The sequence below is a fragment of the Nyctibius grandis genome, chromosome 4 (assembly GCF_013368605.1).
Source record: "Nyctibius grandis isolate bNycGra1 chromosome 4, bNycGra1.pri, whole genome shotgun sequence".
NCBI lineage: Eukaryota > Metazoa > Chordata > Aves > Nyctibiiformes > Nyctibiidae > Nyctibius > Nyctibius grandis.
In genome coordinates this window covers 96,177,101-96,201,445 of record NC_090661.1, presented here as the reverse complement: position 1 = coordinate 96,201,445, position 24,345 = coordinate 96,177,101, and the positions used below count along the sequence as shown (strand labels likewise).

The 24,345-nt window shown below is 42.6% G+C and overlaps 3 protein-coding genes and 1 long non-coding RNA gene across 9 annotated transcripts in view; 2 read left to right on the top strand and 2 right to left on the bottom strand.

Moving 5' to 3' along the window:
- The window catches only part of FHIP2A (FHF complex subunit HOOK interacting protein 2A), a 35,835-nt gene extending 35,207 nt beyond the window's left edge, over positions 1-628 (bottom strand). For both annotated transcript variants that reach the window (XM_068400194.1, XM_068400195.1), the window contains exon 1: positions 369-628. In XM_068400194.1, coding sequence (XP_068256295.1) covers positions 369-413 — 45 coding nt within the window. In that variant the 5' untranslated portion in view covers positions 414-628. The remainder of the gene's footprint in view (positions 1-368) is intronic.
- Positions 322-4,315, top strand: LOC137663230 (uncharacterized). 5 transcript variants are annotated; one of them, XM_068400206.1, is made up of 6 exons: positions 322-486; positions 1,436-1,525; positions 1,955-1,984; positions 2,678-2,761; positions 3,965-4,017; positions 4,135-4,315. In XM_068400206.1, the coding sequence occupies exons 1-4, from the start codon at positions 391-393 to the stop codon at positions 2,705-2,707; spliced, it is 246 nt and encodes an 81-aa protein (XP_068256307.1). In that variant the 5' UTR covers positions 322-390; the 3' UTR covers positions 2,708-2,761; positions 3,965-4,017; positions 4,135-4,315. The 5 variants fall into 5 exon arrangements, 2 of the variants coding, with proteins under 2 accessions (XP_068256307.1, XP_068256308.1); XR_011048151.1 differs by lacking the exon at positions 322-486 and adding an exon at positions 800-1,256; XR_011048153.1 differs by lacking the exon at positions 322-486 and adding an exon at positions 800-1,256 and having other exon boundaries at positions 1,955-2,093.
- A 504-nt stretch (positions 4,316-4,819) lies between these two features.
- Positions 4,820-13,731, bottom strand: LOC137663231 (uncharacterized). Its single transcript, XR_011048154.1, has 2 exons — positions 13,434-13,731; positions 4,820-5,993 (listed from the first exon to the last, which is right to left on the bottom strand). It is a non-coding gene; the product is annotated as an uncharacterized lncRNA (long non-coding RNA).
- A 308-nt stretch (positions 13,732-14,039) lies between these two features.
- The window catches only part of ABLIM1 (actin binding LIM protein 1), a 210,759-nt gene continuing 200,453 nt past the window's right edge, over positions 14,040-24,345 (top strand). The window contains exon 1 of the mRNA XM_068400198.1: positions 14,040-14,102. Within this exon, the coding sequence (XP_068256299.1) occupies positions 14,090-14,102 (13 nt within the window). The 5' untranslated portion in view covers positions 14,040-14,089. The remainder of the gene's footprint in view (positions 14,103-24,345) is intronic.

The window sequence follows — 24,345 nt, the reverse complement described above, 5'->3', positions numbered from 1 at the left end:
GCAGCCCCGGCTCTCCACAGCCTCGGCCGGCCGCGGCCCGCGCTGGGGCAATTCGCTCCCTTCCCGGGCACCGCGCGGGGCCCGCCGCTGGCCGTGGCCTGCCCGGGCGGTCTGGCCTCCGCCTCCCTGCCCCGCGGCAGGGGTGAGCCGGGATCAGCCGGGCCGCGGCCGCCGGCGGATATGCCGGCCTCGGCGGGGCCCCTCGCTGCCAGCCCTGCCCCGGCAGCAGGCCCCGGGGGAAGGGACACCGCGCTCCGCGAGCGGGCCGAGCCACCAGCCCGCGCCGCTCCTCCCCGCGGGGCCCGCTCGGCGGCTAGGCCCGGCTCGCATCCCCGGCGCGGCGTGGCCGGGCCCGCCGGCGGCCTTACCGCCTCCACGGCGTGCTGCAGGATGGAAGTGAACTTGGAGAACATCCTGTCCCGCGACTGGAGCAGCCGCTGCCGGGAGGACCGCGAGAGCTCCTCGATCCGCCGCCGCCGCTCCAGGGTGAGGGCTGCATGCGGGGGCCTGGCCGCGGGAATCGGGCGGGCGGACGGGCGGCCGCCGGCTCTGCCTCTCGCTCCGCGGCGGACACCGTGGCACTGACACCGCCGGGCTGCGGCGCCGGCTGCCGAGGCTCCGGGTGTCTGCCCCGGCGCGGCCTGCAGGGGCCGCCACCCCCCGCACGCAGCCAGGCGCGCCGCGGGGAGGCCCGGCCGGGCGGCCCGGCCCAGCCCGCCCCGCTCCGCTCCGCCTGGGGCGGCCTGGCCCGGTGCCGGGGGCCTGGGCAGCCGAGATCGCCGTCTTCCCATCCGGGCGGGGACGGGGCTGGCCGTGCCCCGAACTGTAGATCGAAGCGGGCCGCCTGTGACGGGCCCCGGCCCCTGGGGTGCAGGCAGTGTGGGACACAGCCGGGGCTGGGAGCGGGCAGCGAGCTCGGGGTGCCCCGGGCCAGCCCCGCGCCTCAGCGGGCAACTCCCGGGCAGGGGGGCGAGCGGGAGGGGTCGCCCACCACCCCCGTCTCCGTGCCCAAAGGCCTGCCGTCAGGCTTGGGCAAAAGGCCTCTGGGTCCACACGTGCCGCTCTGCTTCACGAGGCCTGGGAGACCACCGCGTCCAGCCGCGCCTGCCAGCATGGCGCAGATAGGGAGCAGCCCTGGCCTGGGGGGCTGAAGGCCCGGCTCGCTGTCTGCTGGGGCAGCTGGGATCTGTCACCGTGTGCAGGGAGTGTGAGCTCCTCAAGGAAACAGTGAAACGCCCGGCTCGGCACAAAGCAGCGTAAGGGTGATAAGCTCAGAAAGTCAGCGGCATCTTCTTGTTGCTGGGCGAGAGGCCGGTGAGGCTGGTGGTGTGGTCCTGGCTGACTGCTGTCCTGCTGGGGCTTGCAGTGTACTGCAGCACGAGAGGGCTTGTGACAGTGCATATGTTACCTGTTTCATTGCTGTTTTTTTCCCCAGGGCTTTGAAAGGAGGCAAAGGGGGCTTTACTTCACCTCCAAGCCAAGTACTGCAGAGAAAAAGATCATCCCTGCCGCAGGAAAAGCAGAGGTGCGGTGTGGTGAGCAGAGGTTACACATGTAGCTGGTGGGCGGTGTGATGTTTTGGCAACAGCTACAATCCATGGGATAGTGTTTGGGCACTGGGCAAATGGAAGTTGGGGAACGGGATTGATTTGGCACTGAGGGAGCAGAGTGAAATGTTGGGACGGTGATGGACCCGTATGGGAAGGGGAAGAGAATGTGTAGTACCAAATGGAGAAAAGCTTCCTTATTTTTGGACGTCAGTGATAACCAACTTCCTCATATGCTAGGAGCAAGCAGAGAGAGACAAAGCAAAAGACAGGCAAAACCTACTATTTTACTGCTGTGTTTTAAATTGTGTCATCTGGGAAGTCTGACTATGACTGTTGATCCTGTGATGAAATCTTACTAATGATTTTGCTGTACTGATTGTTGTTACTACCTCCATGCTTTGCAGGCACAGGGAGCTACCATCCAAGTACTGTATGTAAGTAAATACTAGTTGTATGCCGACACCTTTGCTGAAGTGGCTAAGGAGCAGAGCTAGCTATTTCCTTCTTAAAATCCAGACATATCAAATAACATAAATTTAAAAGGTAATTATGTTTTTTTAAAAAATCTGCTTATTGTGGGTTCATCAAGTTATAGTCTATAGACATCCTTAGGAAATGTAAATTTTCTATGTGAGTAGTCATATGATGAAACATATGTACCATCTCTGCTTTTAGGTAATTATTAACTGGATGGATGCTGTATTTGGAAGGTGCCCATCTTCTATGATTTAATATAAAAAGTTCTAATAGACTTTTAAAGTGTACTCTAGGAGGCAAACCCTTTTTCAGATGAATTGAAGTGGTGTCTACTGTAGTTTTGCGATAAATCCAATTTATTATTAATATTTATGTATATTTTTATATGTAAATACTTATATTTATTTATATTAGTATTTTTAAATTATAAGTACAGTTCAGGGGCTACATCCAGCCTGCTTATATGATTTGTATTGCCTGTTTGTATTGCGTGTTTCTATTGCTTTCATCAAAAAAAGAAAAACAAATGACAAGTTGCATTTGAATGCAAACGTTTTCAGCAAGTGGGCTGAGTAGTGGTACAGCTTTTCTCCCATCAATGTAAGGGTGTTTACAATGTTAGTGGGGACCTTCCCATTTTCTCACCATAGATACCGTTTTGGAGCCTGCATCGTTTCTGAAGAAAATGTGGATTTAAGGCACACGTGCTTGATTAAGGTGTCTAAGAGAACATGGTAATTTAAAATGCTCTTTGTAATCCATTTGTTTTTGCAAAAATGTCTTTTGGGTGTGCCTGGGCCTTCCCATCTCTGAGCAGTAGAATGAATAAAACAACAGTGAAGTGTCATGAAGATATAAAAGGAGACAGTTTTATAACAGTGGAAGTATTCCTAAGCGTACTTCACATTTTATGAAATCATAAGTCACCTCTTCACAGATGGTGAAGTAAAGCTTTTCTAAAGCTTGAAGGCCTCTTAGTATTCTAAGAGTGCCTGATGTATATAAAAACATTTTTTTTTAAACAGAACATTTCATTGTGGTTGGAATTCAGGTTTTGCTTGTAAAAGTGACTTATTAGGACTCCTCAATATGAAATGCCTTACAGTAAAGGAAACAAAGAAAATATCACAATTTTATGATTATCCCTAAGCCTATTAAACAAATTGAATTTCTGCAAATAACCTGCATTTACTTACCAATATATTGAGCTTGAATTTGTAGCTATACTGCAGAATCCAGTCTGTGGTGTGTGTACGTGTTGCAAACCGTAGATATGGATTTTTTAATGCTCTTCTAAAGTCTCAGATTTCTCAAGTATATGGAGATATTTCTCACTGCTGGGAACATTAGATAACTACTGGCAGACCAGTAGTAATGCAAATCACTGGGAACTAATGGAAAAATTATTTCACTAGTGTCAGTGCAAAAGAACTGACCTCAGCTGAGGTTACATTCTGTTTGGATACTTCTTGTTCTCATTGGAGGTGATTCAATTGGAGATGACTCAGTTATGGACAGGCTACCAATGTCATGTCATAGCCAACAATACATCTTCACCTGCTCATGCTTGATGTTGTTTCCACTGAAATGAACACTTACTTTATTGCTACTTATTTTAATACTCTTGAGAGCAGAGTTCTGCTGGTTTTAGAGTTTTCTTTTTGGCAAGGTAGTTCTTTTTTTTGGGGTGGCACATGCAGTGAGTGTTTTGCTTGAATGTGAGTTAAGACACAGCTTGAAAGCAAGGCTATTTTAATTGATAGAGCTTTTGGGAACTAACTTTTCTCCTTACAAATTAATGAAATTGTCTAGATTAAATCAATTTAAATGGAGTGAGACAGTGAGATAATGTGCTAGCCTTTTTATCTGAAAATCTCTGCTATTTAGATTGATGGCACCAGGCCAGTCTCTAATGGATGTATTTGTCTACATTACAGAAGAACTTCCTGCAGTCTGGACTTCGGCTATAGAGAGGTTGAGGATTTGGAAGGTACATTTTGTACCCCAGAAGGAAAACATGCTAGTAGAGCTATGCATAATATCTGTTTATATTCTGCACAGGAATTTATTGTGTTTGTAATAACCAGATTGACATCTATGTTTTCAGTGACTACTTGGATGAAGTAAAGAATGACGTGTTAGCGGCTCAGCATGATCTCTGCTTTTGAGGAGGGCTAAAGAGATGTTTGAAATCATTTTCTTACCTTTCTGATTCTGGGCTTTATTATAGAAAGCAAGCATTCTGTGCATTGGATACCAAACATCATACAGTGGGACTGAAATCCAAACTGTGCTTCTCCCAAATTTAATCAGTGTCTTATATGTAGTATCATACGTGCTTCTGTTCGCTGTCATTTTCCATCATGAATTTTCTGGTTGTCTGTGCTCTCAGCTGTGTGCAACACCTCCCTTCTGTGCTAGTAGCACCATGTAATCAGCTCATGCAGTATTTCTTTAAATCCCATTTTCAGGCATTTCCTGGTCTGTGCATCCTGCTCCACATCTGCCCATCTGCTCCTTCTGTAGAGACATTCATTTGTCTTCTGATAGGTTACAAACTTCCTAGTCATTAAGCTATTGTCTAATTGCTTACCTGTCACATCTGCAACTGTCTTTTTATGCCATCACTCATTGCTACTGTGGAAGACACAAAATACTGGGCTGAGAGGACAAATACGCATGCCCAGTAGGCTATTTCTTGTGTTCGTATTTCAGTTACACTGTCTGTACTACCCTGCTTTAGTTTATATAATGGGTTGTAAAGGAGACCACAAGGAGGTCAGAAGTACATGTTGTCAGTGAAATGAGACATTTATTTTCCAAACACGTCATGTTTTCCTCAAATGTTTCTATTCCACTGGAAGTGTTATAATCCAAGCTTTCCTCTATAAGTAAATATATGAATGTTCTGCCATACATTGTATCTGCAAGTGTTAGCATATAATAAATTATTGAAATCAGATAAAATACTCTCAAATATGATCAGTTAGAGCTTAGCCAATTTCACTGAAGTCTGCAGGTTAGCAGAACTACAATTTTACTTGTTCGCCTAGTAGTGAAAGCTGAAGCAAAGAGATTAAGGATAAACTTCTGGGTTTATGCTATATTGCAACTGTAATGACTGCAAGAGTCTGAATGTGGTATAAATAGACATAAAACTGCATTTTGCCCCAAAATATTGGAAAAAATAATTGAGTGGTCCAAAAATAAATTTTCTCCATCATTTGTCTGTGTACTTGCAGAGAGTTCTAGCAACCAGAATCTGCATGTATTTTTGGGGAGAATTTAGGTGCTTAGCCTTGACCTTACTAAGAGATTTCTGAGTAATTTTCAGATCAGCTCTGACTGCATTGTTTGTTTTCTAATGCATAATAAGATTTCATTGTTACTTACATCTTTGGATTTAGGGCTGTAATCTGTTCATCCCTAAAATGTCATCAGATAATCTGTTTAATCGTAAGCAAAATCTGATCTTGAGAGTCAATATGAGTTATGCAAAATAGTTCAGGTGCACTAATACGATGCATGTATAGAAACTTTCAGCAGATCTCTCTTTTGCATTAGTCCACAATTAAAACTAGGTTTTTGTTGAAGTTTCAATTCAGATACCTGTGTCCTGAGGCATCATTGAAATCTTTCATGGAGTCTGATGTTAAATTTTGGCATTGTAAAATGTCTTAATTTTGAAGCAAGTGTCTAAAATATTTATGATGCGAGGTACTCGGTAGTGGCTTCATGATTAATTTTAAATTATTGATAGCACAGTTATCTAGAAAGGCCCAAATACTAGTGTCACAACGCTCTCCACTGTTCACTATCCGTACAGTTACATGACAAAAGTCCAGTGATGTTCTCCAGTATTTTGTTATACCAGGAAGGTGGCCAGTAACTCCGAGGAGTTCCATTCATTGCTTCTTGGTAGGAACCTGCTCTCATCAGCAGAGGGCACAGGTGACCTGGTTTCATCTGTAGGACACAAAGCAGCAAGGTTCAGAGAGAATCCCTCATAGCTATTTTTTTGGGAAAAAAACCCCTATGTATCCTGTGTAGAATGAATTCGTATACCAACTAGTAATCTTATCTTTGAGCTTAACTGCTGTGTGTTACTTGGCTTGTAAAAGCTTTGGTTGCTACACATGACAGCCCATCGTCTTAGCAGTTCACTTGTCCCGCTTCGTTCTCAAATGACGTTATTTGAAGCTACAGGACTGGTTTGAGTTTACGAAGGCATTGACTTACCCCTGTAGCTATCACATCCCACATGCTATTTGCATCTTTACAACAACTAAACCCCAATGAATTTAGGACAGTCTTGTATTCAAAGACTTGCCCTCTTTGGCAACTAACTGAATTCTTGTGTGGTTCCCAAAGAGGTAAAAGAGACCATGTACATCACCATTGCATTATTTTACCTATAGATGAGGGTAGAGGGAGCCATCTGAACACTTCCAGTTAGAATTTCATGCTCAGAAGCTATCCCCTGAGCCAAACTGCATTCCCAGAAAAAGTATGTACAACTTGATCCTTTGAAATTCTTTCTGAGTCAGCAGCCTGTAGGAATGAGCGTCTGCACTTGGATGAAGCCTTTAAGGAACTGAGCTGGAGGCACTACTGACAACAAGCAAAGAAAATTAAGTCTGTAGTAGACCCAGGGTCATCCAGAGATGTTTCTGTTGCTCAGCCCTGTTCTTTTGCCTCAGGCTACTTTGGACTAGTTTGACATTCAGTCCTTACGTTGTGAAATGCTGAAGTAATCAGATCTGTGTTTGTAATATGCTTAATATAATGGAACCTGTTCCTGAATAAATCTTGGAAAGGTGCTGTAATTAATGTCCTTGATTCCTGCCTGGCAGCTCATGTGCCAAGTAAAGTTTTTCCATCCATTTAGTTTCTCTCGTTTAATGTTCAGAAGCTGTTATTCCCAGTGTCTGTGTCTCCTGGGAATTCCCAGGTGGTGTCATATTGAGCTGTTATTTGTACCTGGAGTGCCTGACTGCTGCAATCAGACATGCAGTCTGCGTTTCCTTCTTCCTCTCCATCAGTAACAACCAGGCAGCAGAAAGCCAATTGTTATATTTGGCATTACATGTACCACATAGGTTGAAATTCTGTGTTCAGACATAGAAATCTTGTACTAGCATTAATCAGTTTCCATGAGCTGTTGCAAAACAATTCATCCCAGGGCTAGATTGTAGCCTGCAGAGGGCAGCCTGACCTCGTGTTTCATTCCAGCAATGTGCTTAACTGGAGAATTCAGTCATCCGCTGGCATCTCTATCAGTGTGACTTGCTGTGGAATGAACAACTGAATGTTGTGCATCAGCCCTAAACTCAAACAGATTCAAAAGTGGACTGAAAAAAAATAATTGCTTGACTAAATTAAGCCTTCTGGTATTTTTTTTAAACATATTGAAAGAAAAAAATTGCACGCGAAAACTCAGCTAGACCTGAACTTTGAATATCTCACATGTACGACAGATAAGTTTATTGGTAGATGTCAATAGGCAAGAGAAAGAAAATACCCAGAATACGTGTACCTGAATGTACTGGACAAGGCTAACAGGAGAAGAGAAATGTTTTTCTTTTTTTTCCATATCTCTTCAGGAATCTTTCAAGGTTTAACTGTTACCATCACTGTAACACTGTGCCTTTGGCTGCTTGGCCCATGTTCTTTCCCAAGTGTGTCCTGAATCCTTGTGAAACGGCCATCATAATTTCACGATTTTATCTAAGAGGATGTGTCTACACGCAGGCATGTGCCTTAGCTGTAAAACTGATCAGTGCCAGGTTCCGGACTAGGAGTTGCTGTCTTAACTTATTATGATGAGGAACAAGGCATTCAGTTCCTGAAAAAGAGCCAGTACTCTGTGTCTCTCAAATCAAATTGGGTCCACCAGCTAATTAAGGAATGATCTGCATATGCTCTGAATGGAGGCCTGTCCAATTCTGCACTTCTCAGCCAGAGGGCCCTGCAATGCAGTGTTCAGAATAGAAAATACATATAAAGAAAATATAATTTGAGAAATTAAGACAGCCTCAGCAATGTGTAAATTCCAGGAGTACTGGATGAAATCTAAGCAACTCTTATGAGCAGATGTCAAATTACTCACTGATGTACCTTCACATTGATTTAGATAATTTCTTTGGCCCCAGACTTTCTACCCCAGGTATGCATGGCTGTTCACAGCAGAATGTAAACGATTCTCAGAGTTTGGCTCATTGTAATTGCAACTGCAGGTGCATTTTTGCTTCTGACTCCTAAAACTTTCTCCATGTATAGGCGTGCTGAGAGAGTTTGGGTCTGGTTTATTCAGAATATTCTTTGCTACTTTTGCCATGTTATTCATAAACATCTTTGCTAACGTGAACTTTGACCAAGGAAATACCTGTCATGTTTTACTTTGGTAGCATGATGTAAAAGTTACTCTGTGTGAAACTGCTTGCACTTGTTAATCAACTATGCACAATTTAATTCAGTTTGGCCACAGCAAATTCTTTAGGGTAAAGGGTAAAGTAGGGCACACAGTGAGATTACACCCTTACTTGACGCAGATCCAAAAACTCTAATTTATAATTAACAACAAAGGCAGTTTATGGGATTGTCTCTACATTTCCTGAAGGCATGCACTGAATACAAAATTAGAAGAAAAAATGATTTAGGAGTCAAGATTCCCAGCTCTTGTTTGTGGTATATACAGAATCACAGAATCACAGAACGTCACATACGTCATATGTGAGCCTCTGAGAAGGTGATGCAAAACCTGATTAAGTTTCTGACTCTGAGCTCTTTATTGGGATCTTTCTAATAAGCTTACACTCATAGGGGTGATGCTGAAGTTCTTCAGCCGTAAATGCTGGCCAACATGTAGCTGATTTTTCCAAACCTGACTCTCAGAAACTAATTTGTCATTTTGGCCCTTGTGTCCGAAGTTCCCACAGGTAGGCTAGCCATTTTGGTGCAAGAACAACATAGACTAGATATTAACAGGCTTGTTTGGGGGCTTTTCCTTAGCTGCCAGGATCACCAATATTTCTTGGTTATAGAAAACCTATAACATTTATGTGATAGCATGATCTTACATGATCTGTGTATTAAATGTTGGTTTCTTGAGTAGGAGCATGCAGGGTCGGATAACATTACAAAAATTGGTTCTACACAATGAAAAAAAATAAGGAAGATGACTTTGGGCTTTGTCTCGCTCAGAGAAACTTTCTAACTTTTTTGTTTGTTTGTTTGATGGTTAAGTCTCTTTAAATACATATATTTGTGATATTTGGAAAAAATCCTTCAGTAAAACATTTCTGTTAATATTTAGTGTGAGTAATTTGGAGCTCAATTCCCCTTTGAAAGATATAAATGGTAACTTTTCTCAAAAGAGATAGTGGGAGCTGGCCTTGAAGCTCACAGAAATCAGTGAAAGGCCATGTATTTATGTGAATTTGCTGTTCACTACTGACTGATTGCAGATTGTAGTAAGAGTCTTCTATTGAAAGTAAGAGCTGTCTTGCTTTTATGTCATTCGTGTCACAGAGAACTATTTATTGTGAACTTATTAAAATTCTGATTAAATCATAAGACTTAGCAATGCTGTAGATTTTGTTCCTTTCTAGTATGACTGGTATAGGTCTGATTTCCCTAAGAAAGGAGCCAGTGAGTTACAGTGGAACATGTGATAAAAACTTGTAGAAAAACCCTGTAGTTTCTGTCATTCTGCAGCATCCCAATTTCGGTTCAGTGAACTACAGTTAAATAGATTATTCAGGCCAGTCCTGGCCATCCTTGTTCTTTGCCTTGCCCACAAAAGTTGTTCTTTGAAGCCTACTTCTGTAAGAATTTGTCTTTTGTTCCCAAAAAACCCTCTAACTTTTGTCACAATTATCTGATTTCAAGAGGAAACATACTGTGTTGTGCAAAGATGGGTCTGTTCTGACTGATGAGTTACCTGCATCAGACAAAGATGTAATGCTGACTTCTACCTGCTTTTTCATACATGCTAAGTCATTCTCCCCTGATTTTAATTAAAAAAAAAATTACTTACATACAACTGATAAGATCTTAATTATTTTTCAAACTACTGTCCTACTTTCATATGTGACAAACTGGTTCAAAAGTGGTGAGGGACAAACAAGGAGTTTATAAACCTCATTTTCCTGGGAATCGATGCTAAAAAGAGCAATAGTTTATTTCTTCTTTTTGAGGGAATGGGGAGAGGGTAGGGAGAAGGGCAGGGACTGTCAGGACTGGTACCAGCAAATTATTGGATAGCCAAAGCGAAAAACTTACAGTGATGTATTACACATATACAGCATATTACAGAGGTGATACAGTGTCTGCCATTAGGTGTCTGAGTCTTGGTCCAAAAGCTACTGAAAAGCAAAGGGAGAGATTCTCACCCATGGTGCTGTGCAGATCATGAGTGGGACAATGTATTGGCTGCAAGAGTTCAGTGAAAATGATTAATGTTTTCACATTTCAAACTTCTGAATCCAGCCTTCAGTGGGTGAGCTGGACATTATCATTCTCTTAAGAGTTTTCTGTTTGTCTCAACCCAGTTTACTTAATGGAAGGAAAACTGAATTTTCTTTTGTGTATTCACACAGTGGCTAAGTGACACCAAGGTATGCTGCACAGTGAATACAGTCCAATATTTCAGATACTTTTCTTCGAAGATGCAGTTTCTATTCTTTGCTCTGACATAGATTTCCTCTGTGACCTTGGACAACATACTTAGCTCCTCAAGGGCATTTAGGCATCTGAAAATACCAGCAAGGGTAAAATATATTAATCTGTTTGGGCATCTCTAAAAAATCCTGAGGTGCTTGTTTGCATCTCTTAAAGCCCAAATACCTTAAAAAATGACCTTAGTGGATCTTTTTCCGCTATCTGAGTTAGAAGCCTAGGCTGTCTGTACAGTCAATAGGAAAATGTAGGAGGTAGGATCCTGCTTCCCAGCTGACTAATTCAGAAGCCTCAGGTAGATGCCTGAAATAAAACCATGTCAATCACTGCTCCTTAATGGACTTCTAAAGTAGTCAGGAAATGGCTCAGTCAATCAAACAGCTCAACAGCTTGCTGCTGCTCAGAAGGATCATCTCTTTTCCCTCTAATGGTTCCTCCTCACCCCTTCCTGGCTGTGCAGTTCTGCACTCGCCTTCTGTCAGCTCCAGTGTTTATCTGAGCCTTTGGTTTCTTTCTCTGTTCTTCTGTATCCTTATCTGTCAGGAAGCTAACCCAGTGCTAGAAAGTGAGCAATTCTTTGCTAATTAATGAGCTAAAGTAGTTCCTTTACGGTCAGACCAGTGATCATGGTGCTGCAGTGAGAGGAGCAGGAGCAGATGGGTTGGAGTCAGAGAAGAGGGAGCATATGGGAGGGTATGCGACCACCTCTTGCGAAGCAGCAGTGAACTCTTGGGTTGGCTTGTCCATCTTACCTGACTCAACATCTCTTATCTAAGTATCTCAGGTCTTCATCTGTAAAATAGTAATAATGGTGGCTCACTTCTCTGTACCTCCCTTTTCCACCCTCTCCAGCTTCCTTCCATGTGCCCTAGATATTGGCATGGTCTGAGACAGCAACTACAGGAGTTGATTCAGCTGCACACATGCAGATTGCCTGGCTGGTACTTGTCACTAATGAAAACATGCCCTCCAGAACTGGTAACTGTTGAGTTCCCACTGCAGCTTTTCTCCTTCATTTGAATTTCTCTTCTTAAGTGCTAATTGCTACAAAACTTATAGGGATGTAGAACTCTCTCTGAATTATACCGTTTAGTTAACTTGAATTGAAATTCTCCATATCCAAATCTGAAAATTCTTGGAGGGGACTTGGTGGACAGACAGGAAAATAAAACTCTTATCATCCTCAATTCCTCCGGAAACCCAGCTAAAAAGCTCTTTTTAATAAATGAGTGCTGTATCAAATCCATTTTAGCACTCTCTGGCTAACATGTCTGTTGAACTTCTCTGCCTTAGAGACTTTACACAGTAAATGGAATAAACTCTTTGTGTTCTATATAAACCCAAGTTACAAATGCCTTTCCCTTCCTACTTCCTAGCAGTGTAAAGAAAGGAAGTTCTTCATTAAAAAGCTAATTTCTGCATGTTCCTGAACCTTCTTTTTAAAGTCATCTATTAAGCATCACACAGGAGAACCCTTGATAGTGCTAGTTAGAAACTCACTGAAGGAAGTGCATAGGAAATGACTCAATTAAAAATACAAAATGCTGTCATACTACATTGACTGAGGAAAACCTTCGCTTTTTTGGACAGGAAGGAAAACTTGACTTGTTAGCAAGTGGAAAATTCTACTCATTTCAGAAAAGAAGACAGGGAAAGAAACTGTTTTTCAAGTGGATGTCAGATCACCAACTAAGGATAATGTCATAGGAGTTGGAAAGAAGAACTACTTGAGATTTATTTCATTCCTGCTGCAGGTTTCAGAAACATTTGCAATGGGCAAGAAAAGCGAATGACACAATGAGTATGATCGAACTGAAGTGTGGGGACACTGGGGCAATCCATGGCAAAGAGAGCCGAATGTGACCGCAAGTCATTGCCGTGTGCAAGCATGAACACAAATTCAGACAAAGAGATGTGGTGATTAATTTCTTGTCTGTACATCACCCGAAGAGAAGGCATGTGTGTGCTGTCCATTCTGCTGCTGCTTCCATGCTTTCTTACACATACGCACTCCCGACTCAGTTGGCGCGATGGGGAAGGTGAGCGGCATAAAAGCACTGCCAGATACACAGGCTAGGCTGCGCTTTCAAAAGGCAGTGGAAGCATATGATACATCTGTTACTAGCATCCATTTCTGCTCTGCGGACACACTGTGATGCAATCTTTGCCACCTCTTTTAGATATGATGATTGTTTTTTCTGATGGAAAAAAGCCTGTGTAGGCTTCTTGCTAGTATGAAGATGTATTGTGTATGGTAGAGCAGAGTAGAGGAGTGTGATTCAGTCTCTCCTGTCACTTAGTTTGCATGCTGGCTCCTCACTGAACATCACAGATTGCGCTTTCTGTTTCTTACTTCATAGTTGCCCATCTAGAAATTGATAGGAGTCTGCTCTAATGTTTTAATTTCACTATGATGATGTGGTCTTCTAACCTGTAATTCTTGACAAACTAGATTGTTGTTTTGCTTAACTCGTGCCAGCATCTAATAAACTGGTGGCACACGGGTTTTTCTTTTAGTGTGGCTTGGGAGTATTTGGCTGTATTAGATGGGAGGCCAGGCTGCTGTGGGGAGGGGTGTCCAGTAGATACTGATCTTGTTCTTCGGTGCTCTGCAGTTGGTTGCTTGCTGCTTTTATTAAGGTGCTGAGTACTCTTTTTCTGTATGTTAATGCCAAGATTGTTTTGCAGACAACATTGATATAATTTTTAAGTTTATATACTACTTACAGACATGCGGGTGTACAGTTGCTATGCTCTGCTGCTGTTCGGTGGGTGAATTTCAAGTCGTGCCACAGACTTCAGCGTCAGGTCATACACGAGCTGCACGGCTGTCGAACAGCGCTGGCAGGGATTTCGGAAGGAGACCCGTCTGTCCAGCACTTTCAGGAGCAGAAGCTCTGGCGCTGCTTTTCCTAGCGCTGCTTGTGCAGCCGGTGGGACTCTCCCGGAGCGCATCGCCATGCGACGAGACGCGCAGCGCCCACCCAGCCGGTGACATTCCCCCGTAGCCGTACCGCCAGCCAGCATCGCCTTATCGCTCAGCTCCCCCCCTCCCCGCCCTTCTTGCCGCCGGCCGCCGCTCCCAGCGCGCAGTCACGCCTCACGGGAGCCGCTGCGGCCGCGGCCCCCCCGCCCCGCAGGCCGGTCCGCGGCGGCACACGCACACGCGGGCTCACACACGCGGGCGCACACGCACCCGCACCGCAGGGCGGCCCCCGGCGCCGCCCCGCACCGCGGCGGGCAGGGAGGGAGCGCGGCGGCGGCGCGGACCCGCCCGGCCCAGCGGCGCGGACCCGCCCGGCCCAGCGCCGCCGCCCCCCCCGCATCGGCCCCGTGCGCCGCCGCCGCCGCCGCGGCTCCGCGGCTGCTCGCCCGCCCGAGCCATGTCTGCCAGAGGTGGGTCTCTGCCGCGCCGGGGGCCGCGTCCCTGCGGGCGGAGAAGCGGCGCTGGACCTTGCGCCCCTCGCCGTGCTGCAGTGCCCCGCTCGCTGCGCTGGGGCGGAGGTTGCGCGGGCGGTTTGGGAGCAGGGGGAGGCGAGGAGATGCGGTACCATTTGCAGCACGGAGCGGGCTGCAGCAGGGCTTAGAGCCGCAGAGCATCCTTCGGGGACGGGCACCGGGCGTGGGCGACCCCGCTCTCGCGGTTCCCAGCGCCTGGGGGTGGCTGCGGGGTCCGGGGAGGGGGGCGGCGGCTTGGTGCGCTTGAAACGATGGTGCGGAGCGTGTGTATGCAGAGAAAGGAATATGGTGGTGAGGGGGGTTAGGGTGAGAACTCGGTGGTTATTCCTGCTTAGGAAATACTAACTGGCTGGTGCTGGTGTGTGTGCCGAGAGGTAGTGAAGCGTCTGCCTTGTTCTGTCACTGTAAAGCAAGTGCTCCTGCTCGGGTGTGGTGGTAAATGCAACCGTCAGCTTATACCGCAGGTGGACGTTTACATCTGGCTGGAAATTAACATTTTGCAGTTTAATTTCAAATTGGCATTTAATAGTGGCCTAAACTTGAATAGCCTTTGTCCTTTGCACGCATTTGTGCATAGACTCTGACTGTGTGTTTGGTAATTCTCGGCTGGAGATGAACAGATCAACCATCGTTGACTGCAGATCCTGCCTCATCCCGAACTTCTGGGTCCGATTTGAGAAACTGGTGCAGGCGTGGCCCAAAGACTGGTTGCTTCAGGTTTTTTCTTATAGTTAAGGACCAATTAAAGAATTGGAGGCATTAAAGTTAAACGGTTTTCTGAACGTTGTCATAACAAAGCAGATATGCTTGTAAGCATTTCTCGAAGAGAGAAAAATCATCTTCACAAGAATGACAAGTAAAAACACCCCACGGTTATCTCTGAACTGAAAAAATACTTTTTCAAAATTGTGTATTACAAATTAACAAACCCCTGAATGCAGGGATGCATCTTATTTGTTCGTCTCTTTATTTCTCTGCATCTTCGTGTATTAAATACTGCTGAGCACGGACCAGCTCCTTCATTTGCTTGGATTCCTGTGACGTCCAAATGAGCTTCATGCACATGGAAGGCATCGTGTGGCTGTCTGAAAGGTTGTCAGCATTTTGTGGTTAGGACCATATTCCTAAAGCATCACACCCATTTTAGATATAAATAATAAATGGTGTTAGAGCAGCATAATTCTTTGTAGCACAGTAGAATTGTTGCGTTAGGAAGAAGTGGACTGTATTGTTCTCCAAAGAACCCATTTCTGGAAGAACGCGAAGTGTATTAGCATCAGTGCTTTGCTAAGGCTGCATTAGTACTTGTGGGGAAAATCCAGCAAAGCTTTATAACGTGTATTAGATTTGTTATCTTCAGAGGGGTACCTGGATTTGAGGAAGCAACAGAAAAACTTTGCTGTTTCAGCTCTGCAGATGACTCCCCAAAACTGAACCATAGAGAATGGGAAGCCAGGGAACATTTCCACTGGCCATATTCCCTCTTCCTCCCCCACCATTCCTTTTTCCTGTTCATCTGCACAGCACATGATGTTTGATGCCTGCTTGATTCTGCTGGAGAGCTGCCTGGAGAAGAAGGGTGAATTCTTTCTCAGCCCCTCCCCTGCCATCTAGTTTTTTCAGAGTAATTAATTGGGGAGAGAGAGAGTCCATAGGACTTTAGGGAAGTAATGAATAAGATTCATAAAAGAGATTAAGATATTAATTTCTATCGATATCTGCTTTTCATTTTAACAAATGGACTTAGTTGGAAAATAAGTGTGTCTGTATGAGTAAATAAGAGTTACTCAGTACTGACCAAAGGCTTTTGTGTGTAAAGCAGTATAGACCATTGTTATTATTAACCATTTTGAACACTATTGCTGTTAAAATCTTACATACAAATTTACATACACACATACAAACTTACTTTTACACACTTCTGGTATAATGGGTCTTAATGAGGTTACTCATGAGAATGTAGCTCGAATAAGAAGTAAGTCTTTAAGGGATTAGGGCTTTGTTCAAATGTCAGATAGGGACCCTTTGCTTCATGAAGGCAGATTACCTCATGCATATGCAGTCTCATTAAAACTACTGTATCATTAGGGCCTGCATGCTCAGCGAATATTGATTATGAATATTTAATGTTGTGTTAGGTGTCCAAAAGGTGATCATTATTATCCTGAATGCATCAGATAATTGGAGCTGTCTGCTTGTTGATTATATACCAAGCATAACAAGAACAGCAAAACAGTTCAACATTCACCTGGTGCCTTTTTTTATTACTTAAACTGCAAGAAGGTATTCAAGCGGTAGTAAAAACCATCACAATATTATCAGTGTTCAATCTGTGCAGCTCTCTATTCATCTCTTTTGCTCCAGGAGGCAGCATGGTCTAGTGAACTGACTGCAACAGATGACAGAAGAAACTCCTGAAGTCCAGCGATACCTCTGTACTTTTGGACCATGCCTTTTAACTCTTCTGCTGTAGTTCCCTGTTGTTATTTAACCAAAAGTACCCATATGGTCAATGACATTATGATAGACTGTAAATAAATACATCAAATATAACTAATGAAACAAATTAATGTAATTTTGCCTTGAGTGGAACTCTGGCTCAAGAGTATTTTACTTCCCTTCTTGTACAATGGAAGTAATGGTAGCCAACTTTTTCAGAGGGGTTGCTGAGAGGACTAATGGCTCACTGTGCTTTAAGATGCATTTTCTGAAATTTTCCTTTATTTTCTTTACCCTTCACAGACTAGGTTGTTGCAGTCCTTCATGCCTGTCCCTTACCTCTTGCTCTTATGAAAATGTAAGGTCTCTAACATTCTTCTGCTGCTTTCCTCATAGTACAGCTCTAGCTGATGTTTTGACCAAACGCCAGATGAGGCAACATAGATGTGTATTCCCAGAAGCTTGAACAAAAAATCATTTTGGAAATCTAGTGATTGAACTGGGAGCTGAAACGAGCTTTGCAAATCCCTTTTCACTTCCCTGTTGAGTTGGAGTCCTTCCCTGGGCTCTCTCACGACCTGCTCTGCAGCCCGTTGGGATCAGTGGAGAGCTGCCATTGACGTCAGTCGGGCTTTTCAGTTTTGCAGTTTGCAAAAGGCTTCATATTCTGCTTTCAGCTGTTGTTAAGTAGTTGCTATTAGAACTCGTACGTGAGTGAATTTGGGTGTTGGAGTAAGCCTTATAGATTGTTGCTTACCTAAGGGCTTGTTTGCGAAGAGCTGTAAATTCTCTGGATGAAAGACATTTTTCTAAAGCCAAGTATAACTGTGACCTACTTGTGCATGTTATCTCAAAGTGCTTAAAAACTGTCAAAACTACTTGTTATCAGGAAGGTCTAAGTTAATGGAAAAATGGCTATTTTTAACTAGTATAATCTTCTGTTATGCTAGAGCAAACAGGCACAAATGGTAGTGTTTGGTATGCTCAAATATGAAGATCTTTGCTAATTTTTTTTCCTAAATGTTGAAAGAATTAGCATAAGCTCTGTTTAGTCCAGTAGGCAATTTCAGGAAAACAAAGGCATGTAAATACTGGTGTCTTCTCAGCCTTTTTTGTGCCATAACAAAAATCACTGAATTTTGACAGAAACTAGTGTTAAAGAAATATTATTGCTGTCTAATATTAACAGGTTCTACTGTGCCACTCTGATGCTGCAAGTGTGGGTGTTGTAGAGAAGTTAATTACATTTTTTAGCCTACTCAATAGTCAAAGCAGTAGGGTTGTTTAGCTTAAGAATTTATTTTATACTACAATCCTTGTCTTTTCCTATTTGATTTTCTAACAAATGTAGATCAAACACTTCTAATTTCAGACAAATAAATCACTGTTAATGCTGGTATGAGGGAGGTTTTGTCCTCATTTTACAGGTGAGACAAGAACTGAAATGATCTTTTTCTTTTCCCTGAGTCTTAGACCCAGGTCAGAACAGGGGAATTTCTGCCTTCTGGGCCTGTTCTCAGGCTCCTCATTTGTTCTTATACAAGTCGATAACAGATTTCTAACAGAAGATTATAAACTTGAGCTCATTATGTTTTGCTCTGGTAACAGTTCTTTCTTCATCCGCACTGTGCACATCACTTGATTGATCACAGTTCACAGTTGTGAACTTCTGTGTGAGGAAATCACAGATTTTTCAATGAGATATTTACATACTAAATATCTACATATTCCACCAATAACCTTTACTTTTCTTTTCCAAATCTTCTAGTCCTCCTCAAATAGCTGTAGACATGCCTGCTGTTGCTGGCAGTGATAGTTTTGATTGAGGTCTATGCTGACTGCTTTAAAAACTAGCTGCTGGGAGCTTCTGGTCAACATTTTATTATGGTCTGTGATTTTCACAGTATAATTGCTCATACCTAAAGGAACCAGCCACTTAAGAGGTGGCAATATTGTCTGCTATATCCTTTCTGAAATCTATCGCCTTGTTTTTCTAGTTATCGTCAGAGGTATTTCTTTCAGGCACGTAATAATCTGTTGTTGATTTAATTTGTGGTGTACTAGTGCTCTCAGACCAAGAGACCTGGAGAGTGGGGGCAATGTAAGGTGGCGAACATTTCTTTTAATTTTAGAATTAGAGAATGTTAGCATGTTTAAAATAGTTAATTATGGTAGCTTTAAATGCTTCCGGTCCTAGTGATTTCCACCGTTTTCCTTGGCATAATGCTCCATAGCCCAAAGGAGCACGCTCTTGGCAGGGCTCAGTGCTCTGCAGCATTACCTGAGAAAGAGCAGTCTGTGCAGTCGTGCCGACACAGCTGTTTCCCACTTTGAATACCTGTGCAGTGCAGAATTTGGAACTGGCTCTGAAGGTTTTTCTCTCCCCAGCTTTTGTCCTGAATTTCTTCTTTACTCATTTCATACTGTTACTTAATTCTAGCTGTACTTTCTGTTTATTTCTTCCAAATACATATAATGACTTACTGTTTTTTTTCTCCAGTTACTCATTTTAGGGCATGAACCTCAATTTAGTGGCTTAAACAGCTCAGGATCAGCACCTGGATTGTCACTGCAAGCTGTACTTGTCTGTACATGAGAATCAGTAGCTGCAGCTGAACCTTTAGGCCTGGTAGACCTTTTGTTTTGATGGGGAAGAAGAATATTTTACTGAGGTATCTGACTTAAACAGATGATACTCTTTTAAACTGTTTCTTTTTAAGTTTTGCCTCTCTGTCCCATCTTTTTTTCCCCTCAACAAAGCTTAGTCTGTGCTGTTTAACGTTTGTGATTAATGAAAATTAGTCCCGAATGCATGGAAAAAGTTGCATAGACTAATGGCAACAACAAGAGGAAACTGGGACAATGAGGTAGAATCTATTTTAGATGCATGGCTTTGAAAGGAATTGCACAGAAGGAAAATAAGCATCAGCTTATGGATGGAAAAGCCAGCAAAATTGCTTTTAGTGAAGAACACTAGAACCTCATGTGTTTCACAGTTTCTGAAAACAATCTTTTGGGGATCTCTTTTTTTTCTCTTTTAATAGGTTTGAATTGAATATTTTGAATTATTTTTGATCTAATCTGTTAGTAATTCAAAATGAAAACCACACGTTGTTAGTTCATGTGACTGGTGTAGTATTTCTTAGTTTTGCAGAGTAAAGGCAGAAACACACAGTGGAAAGCAGACGTTGGTCTATAAGTTCTGAGACCAGCAAGTAGCCCCTAATTGTTTTATCACATACTGTTTAGACTATGATGTCTTTATAACTAGGTGTTCTTCATTAAAACCCAAAGAAAACTTCTAGACATTATACAGTAATAGCAGAAAAAAACCTCTGCGACACACTCGTTTTTTAAATGCTCAGCCCTTACTGTGGCATGTTTTCAGAAAGAACTTCATTTTTAGAAGTGCAAACCCAAATAAGAGTCCCAGTCCTGTAAACAGTATCGAGCATTGCATTTGGTATGTTTACCAGTCCTATATGTTATGTAGGGAAATCCTTAGTTTGTAAACAAGGTTGGACCAGACAGGCTTCAGCAAGGTACACCTGTGATAGAGGAGTCTTACGCTCTCCTTTTCCCATTTGTAAGCCAGAATTAGCACTTCGATGAGTCAGTTTGTTTCATGCAAACCATGAAATATGGCCCCATCCACAGTGCAGTGCCTGCTGTTTGCATGCACACATTGGAGTTAGACTTAAACTCAGTGTGGTGTTGATTGTGTAGAGGTTTAGTGAGAGCTCAACATGCACTACTTGTCTGAGTACGTGCACGGTTTATTGTGTGGAATTTGCAGCCTGTGTTGACTCCTGCGCTATTGCAAACAGTTTGTTGTGGCCAGTCTTGGCAAACTCAGTTGTGATGAGTATGGTGTGATTGCATAGCCTTGGAGTTACTTCCCCATGGCTAGAACAGATTGCATGCACTTCATGTTTGTTGAAAACTATTAATCTGTTCATCTGAGCTCTACGTTTTTAAGTGGAAGGAGGATCTGTCGTCAGCATTGTAGAGAAGGCCAATGTGTAAAAGGGTATGATGAGCGAGAGTGTTTTGTGGCACCAGTATGTTCCCTGCCTTCAGAGAGGAGGTGCTGGGGGTTTTCCTGCTATGCTGGTAGGATTACTGAGAGATGCCTGCTCTGTGCAGCTGTGACTGAGGGGCACTCTGGATGGAAGCATGAAATCAGAAACATGCAGAAGACAGTGTTCTCAAAGGTGAGGCAAAAGGTTCTTTTTTTTTGCCTCTGGTATATTTACAGTTCCAACTTACAGGGGGGTGAAAGAAAAACATCCAAGTGAGTGAGCAGCTTGTGAGGTTCTGATTGCCTGAAGCCCTTAGACCCGTGCTCTGTTTGGAGCATGCTGAAAAGTGCGGTACGTGTTGCTGTTTATTGATGAAGACAACGATGTCTTTTTCTATTTCATGCTCATAGACTTTTTTCATGATAACTCATTGGCATAGTGCTTAGCAGTGATCCTTCTGGAGATAGGTCAGAGAAGAGAGTGGTCTTATCACAGTGGACTTTACAAGGACGGCATGATCAGAAGTTCTGGTTTACTGCTTCCTTAATAATAAAGATATTTTGTTGTTTCTGGAATGGTGAAACAGGTCATGTGTTGTCATAGAGATGGACACATTTTAATCCAAAGTGCGAAGCTCAGAGAGTTTCTGTAACATTTTTTTAGTACTTAACATTCCCTTTTCTGTACCTGGAACCTCAACTTAATAATTTCTAATGTGCTCTCATTTTAACTACTGTTCTCTCCAGTGTAAGTAAGTCTTGTATGAGTAAGGACTGTGGGATTTCACTCTGCTTTAATTACTGTTATTAAAAGCTGATTTTGTTTCTGTCCCATCAGACTCATATGAGGCACCTTTGATCAACAGATAAGTCAGCAAAACTGGTGTTCAAATTACAGTTTCCTTTTAACTAGTGATGAAAGCTTTCAGTTTATTTTTGGCATTAGAAAGTCTGGGAGACAATCAGGTTAGATAAGAGCTGAAACCTAGTTAATGATAAAGGAATATAGCTAAGAGAGTATAATAACAGCTCTGAAAAAGATGTTCCAGCTCAAACTCTCCGTGACCCTACACATACAGAAAATGCAGAACAGTTTATGCCGAAGTACTGGCTTTCTCTGGCCTCCTAGGTTGCCACTTCTGTTAACTGACATTTGTGGAAGAGCTGGCTTCAATAAAGACTGTGTAAGGTGAATGAATTTAATAGAATTAGGGTGTAAAAGAAGAGATGGATTTAGGACTTGCTGATTCACTGAAGATAATAGTAAATACCTTTTTCAGTGAAACAGGAATATAGTTGAGCCTATGGTCAATAGACAATGTGGAAATCAATGGTTTTCTCAGAATGAAAACCAAAAGGAGAAAAAACTTTTTTCCTTGAATGAAAGCACACCTGAGTGAAGCACAAATCTAAGCACCTTTAAAATTAAGTTTAGTTGCAAAAGGAATTGTGCTGAGCATTATCCATGAAGTAATATTTTATGCCTATTAATGAAAGTCAATATAATGTAATCTCTGATGAGGACTTTCTTTATTCCAGCCAAAGGGTGTGTACATGCATGAACAGGCAGTGCCGAGGTGTGTGTGAATGTCTGTGTTCCACAAAAGGAAATCTGCAGATGTCTTGAGTGGTTTATAATGAGCAGAGCTGTAAGACCTGTTACCTTTCACTTCAATTGTGCCCAGTTTTATTTTTTTAATCTGAGTTTCACCTGTTCTCGTGAATATCCTCTGCATATGAATGTAGATGCACAAGACAGAATTTGAATGTGTCTATGGCCTTCTGCTGCTGTTGTATAATTTTCTCTTTTATTGTCCTAGTAAGCAAATAAAACAATTAAATGATAATCAGACAATCCACTAAAAACCTGTGGCATATGTAAATAAGAACAAAACTTATTGCAAGAAGGCAATATTGTTATATAATGATGTGGTTATCCAAAACTGTTTATTCTACTTCATGAGCTGGAGATAATCCCAAAAATTATCCAGTCCAGACTTTGATCTAAGGAAGAATAATAAAACTTTGATCATTGTTGAATTGGCAGCTGGTATAAAAAGCCTATGTCATATTCCTCTCTTAGTAACACTGGCTAAATCCAAAATAACTGATAAAAGAATTTGATGATTGCAGCTTAGGGATGCTTTCTGACTTGACCTGAAATATTCTCTGTCCAAAAATGTCTACAAATATTTTTTTCTCTTTTCTGTGCCAGATGTTTTGGTATTTGAGATGAATGACAAAAATGTTTTGTGTACTTAGATGTGCAATGCACATTTGGAGTCCAGTGTTTCAGAGAAGGAGGCTCTGGTTAACTGATTATGTTCATACATAATATGATTAATTTACAATAAAATTCTGATGCCATTATCTTGCTTTCTATCTTTCTGAAAATGTCATTTAAAATGTAAAAATTTAAATGGTTAATGTCTATGACTGTATTATAGTTACCACAGTGATACAATGTTTCTTTCAATGTTTGCAACATAGTAAATATTTTCCTACACATGTTTGTGTAGGAAACACCACTTGTGGTGTTCTTCCTTTAGAGCTGCAGCTGGACAGTGCCAAATTTTTCTGGGTTTAATATTTTGAAACTTAAAGGAGAATGTAAAAAAAAAAAAGGCCATCTAACCCTTTTTTACCTTATAAATTGAGATTTTTGAAAATTCCAGAATTGTATGGGTCAACAAAGCTCACAGACTTGTAAAGTTTCTTTGGTACTTTTGGATTTCTAAAGAAAATGGCTGAAAACTTGGACTCTGATGGCAAGTGATTTTAGGATGTTTAATGTATTTTGTATATCTAGATATAACATGACCTCAGGCCCTAGATAATGCAGGAGTTTTTCAAATCTGCGTGGCAGGGATGTTGAGAGGTTCATGTGATGTTTGGTATGGCATTTCGAAGAGTGAAGTGCCATGAAAGGGCCACGTGTTGTTCTTCCTTCAGCCAGGCTGGCGTGGCACTGTGCATTCTGTACAGTTTTCGGTGGTGGTGAAAATCAGCAGGGCAAGAGCCAACCTTTCCCCTCTTTTGCTGTGGTTTTCCTGCTGTGTGGCTCCCTGCTTGATGCAGAGAATCTGCAGATCTAAAGTTTTCTTTAATAACACTGGTCTTGTGTTTTGGGCAGTAAATCCTATTGAGTTAAACACGTTCAAAATTTAGGTTTGGGAGATTTTGTGACTTTGTTTCAATAGCAATTTCCCCCTCTTTCTCTTGTCCTCTGGTGACAGCATTTGTGGATACTGGGAGTTCTGATTTTTCCTTTCTGCAAGGCACACAGGCCAAACAGATGCACTTTATTCTCTGTCCATTGTTGCCACTCCGTATTTATCAAAAGCAAAAAGGCTATGTGCCTGCACGGGGATTAAGAATCCTACCATCTTGCTATTTATGATGCTCAGGAGGTATTTTTAGTAAAGGTTGTTGGCGCTGCTGCCCGAGGGAATGGCTGAGAGAGGGTAGGTCAGGAGGCAGCCAGCTGAAACTAATGAGTGCTATGGCTGGAATTGCAGGGAAGGGGTGACCCCAGCACAGATCCCTTTGGTGGTTTGTGTGCATGTGTATGAATGTGTATGTATGTGTACACATAAACAGATTTGGAGTCTATGTATAGAAAACAACTGAAGAAACTATAATCACCTGTGCTCACTGCAGCCATTTGAAAGAGGGGAGGAGATTAATTCATGCTCTGTTCCACACAGTTCCTATTCCTGA

Coding starts and splice junctions, on each gene's coding strand:
- LOC137663230 (XM_068400207.1), top strand. CDS start 391: ATGGAAGTGAACTTGGAGAACATCCTGTCCCGCGACTGGAGCAGCCGC. Junction 1,526..1,954: donor CTGCCGCAGGAAAAGCAGAG/GTGCGGTGTGGT, acceptor CATGCTTTGCAG/GCACAGGGAGCTACCATCCA. Junction 1,985..2,677: donor CTACCATCCAAGTACTGTAT/GTAAGTAAATAC, acceptor TTCTCACCATAG/ATACCGTTTTGGAGCCTGCA.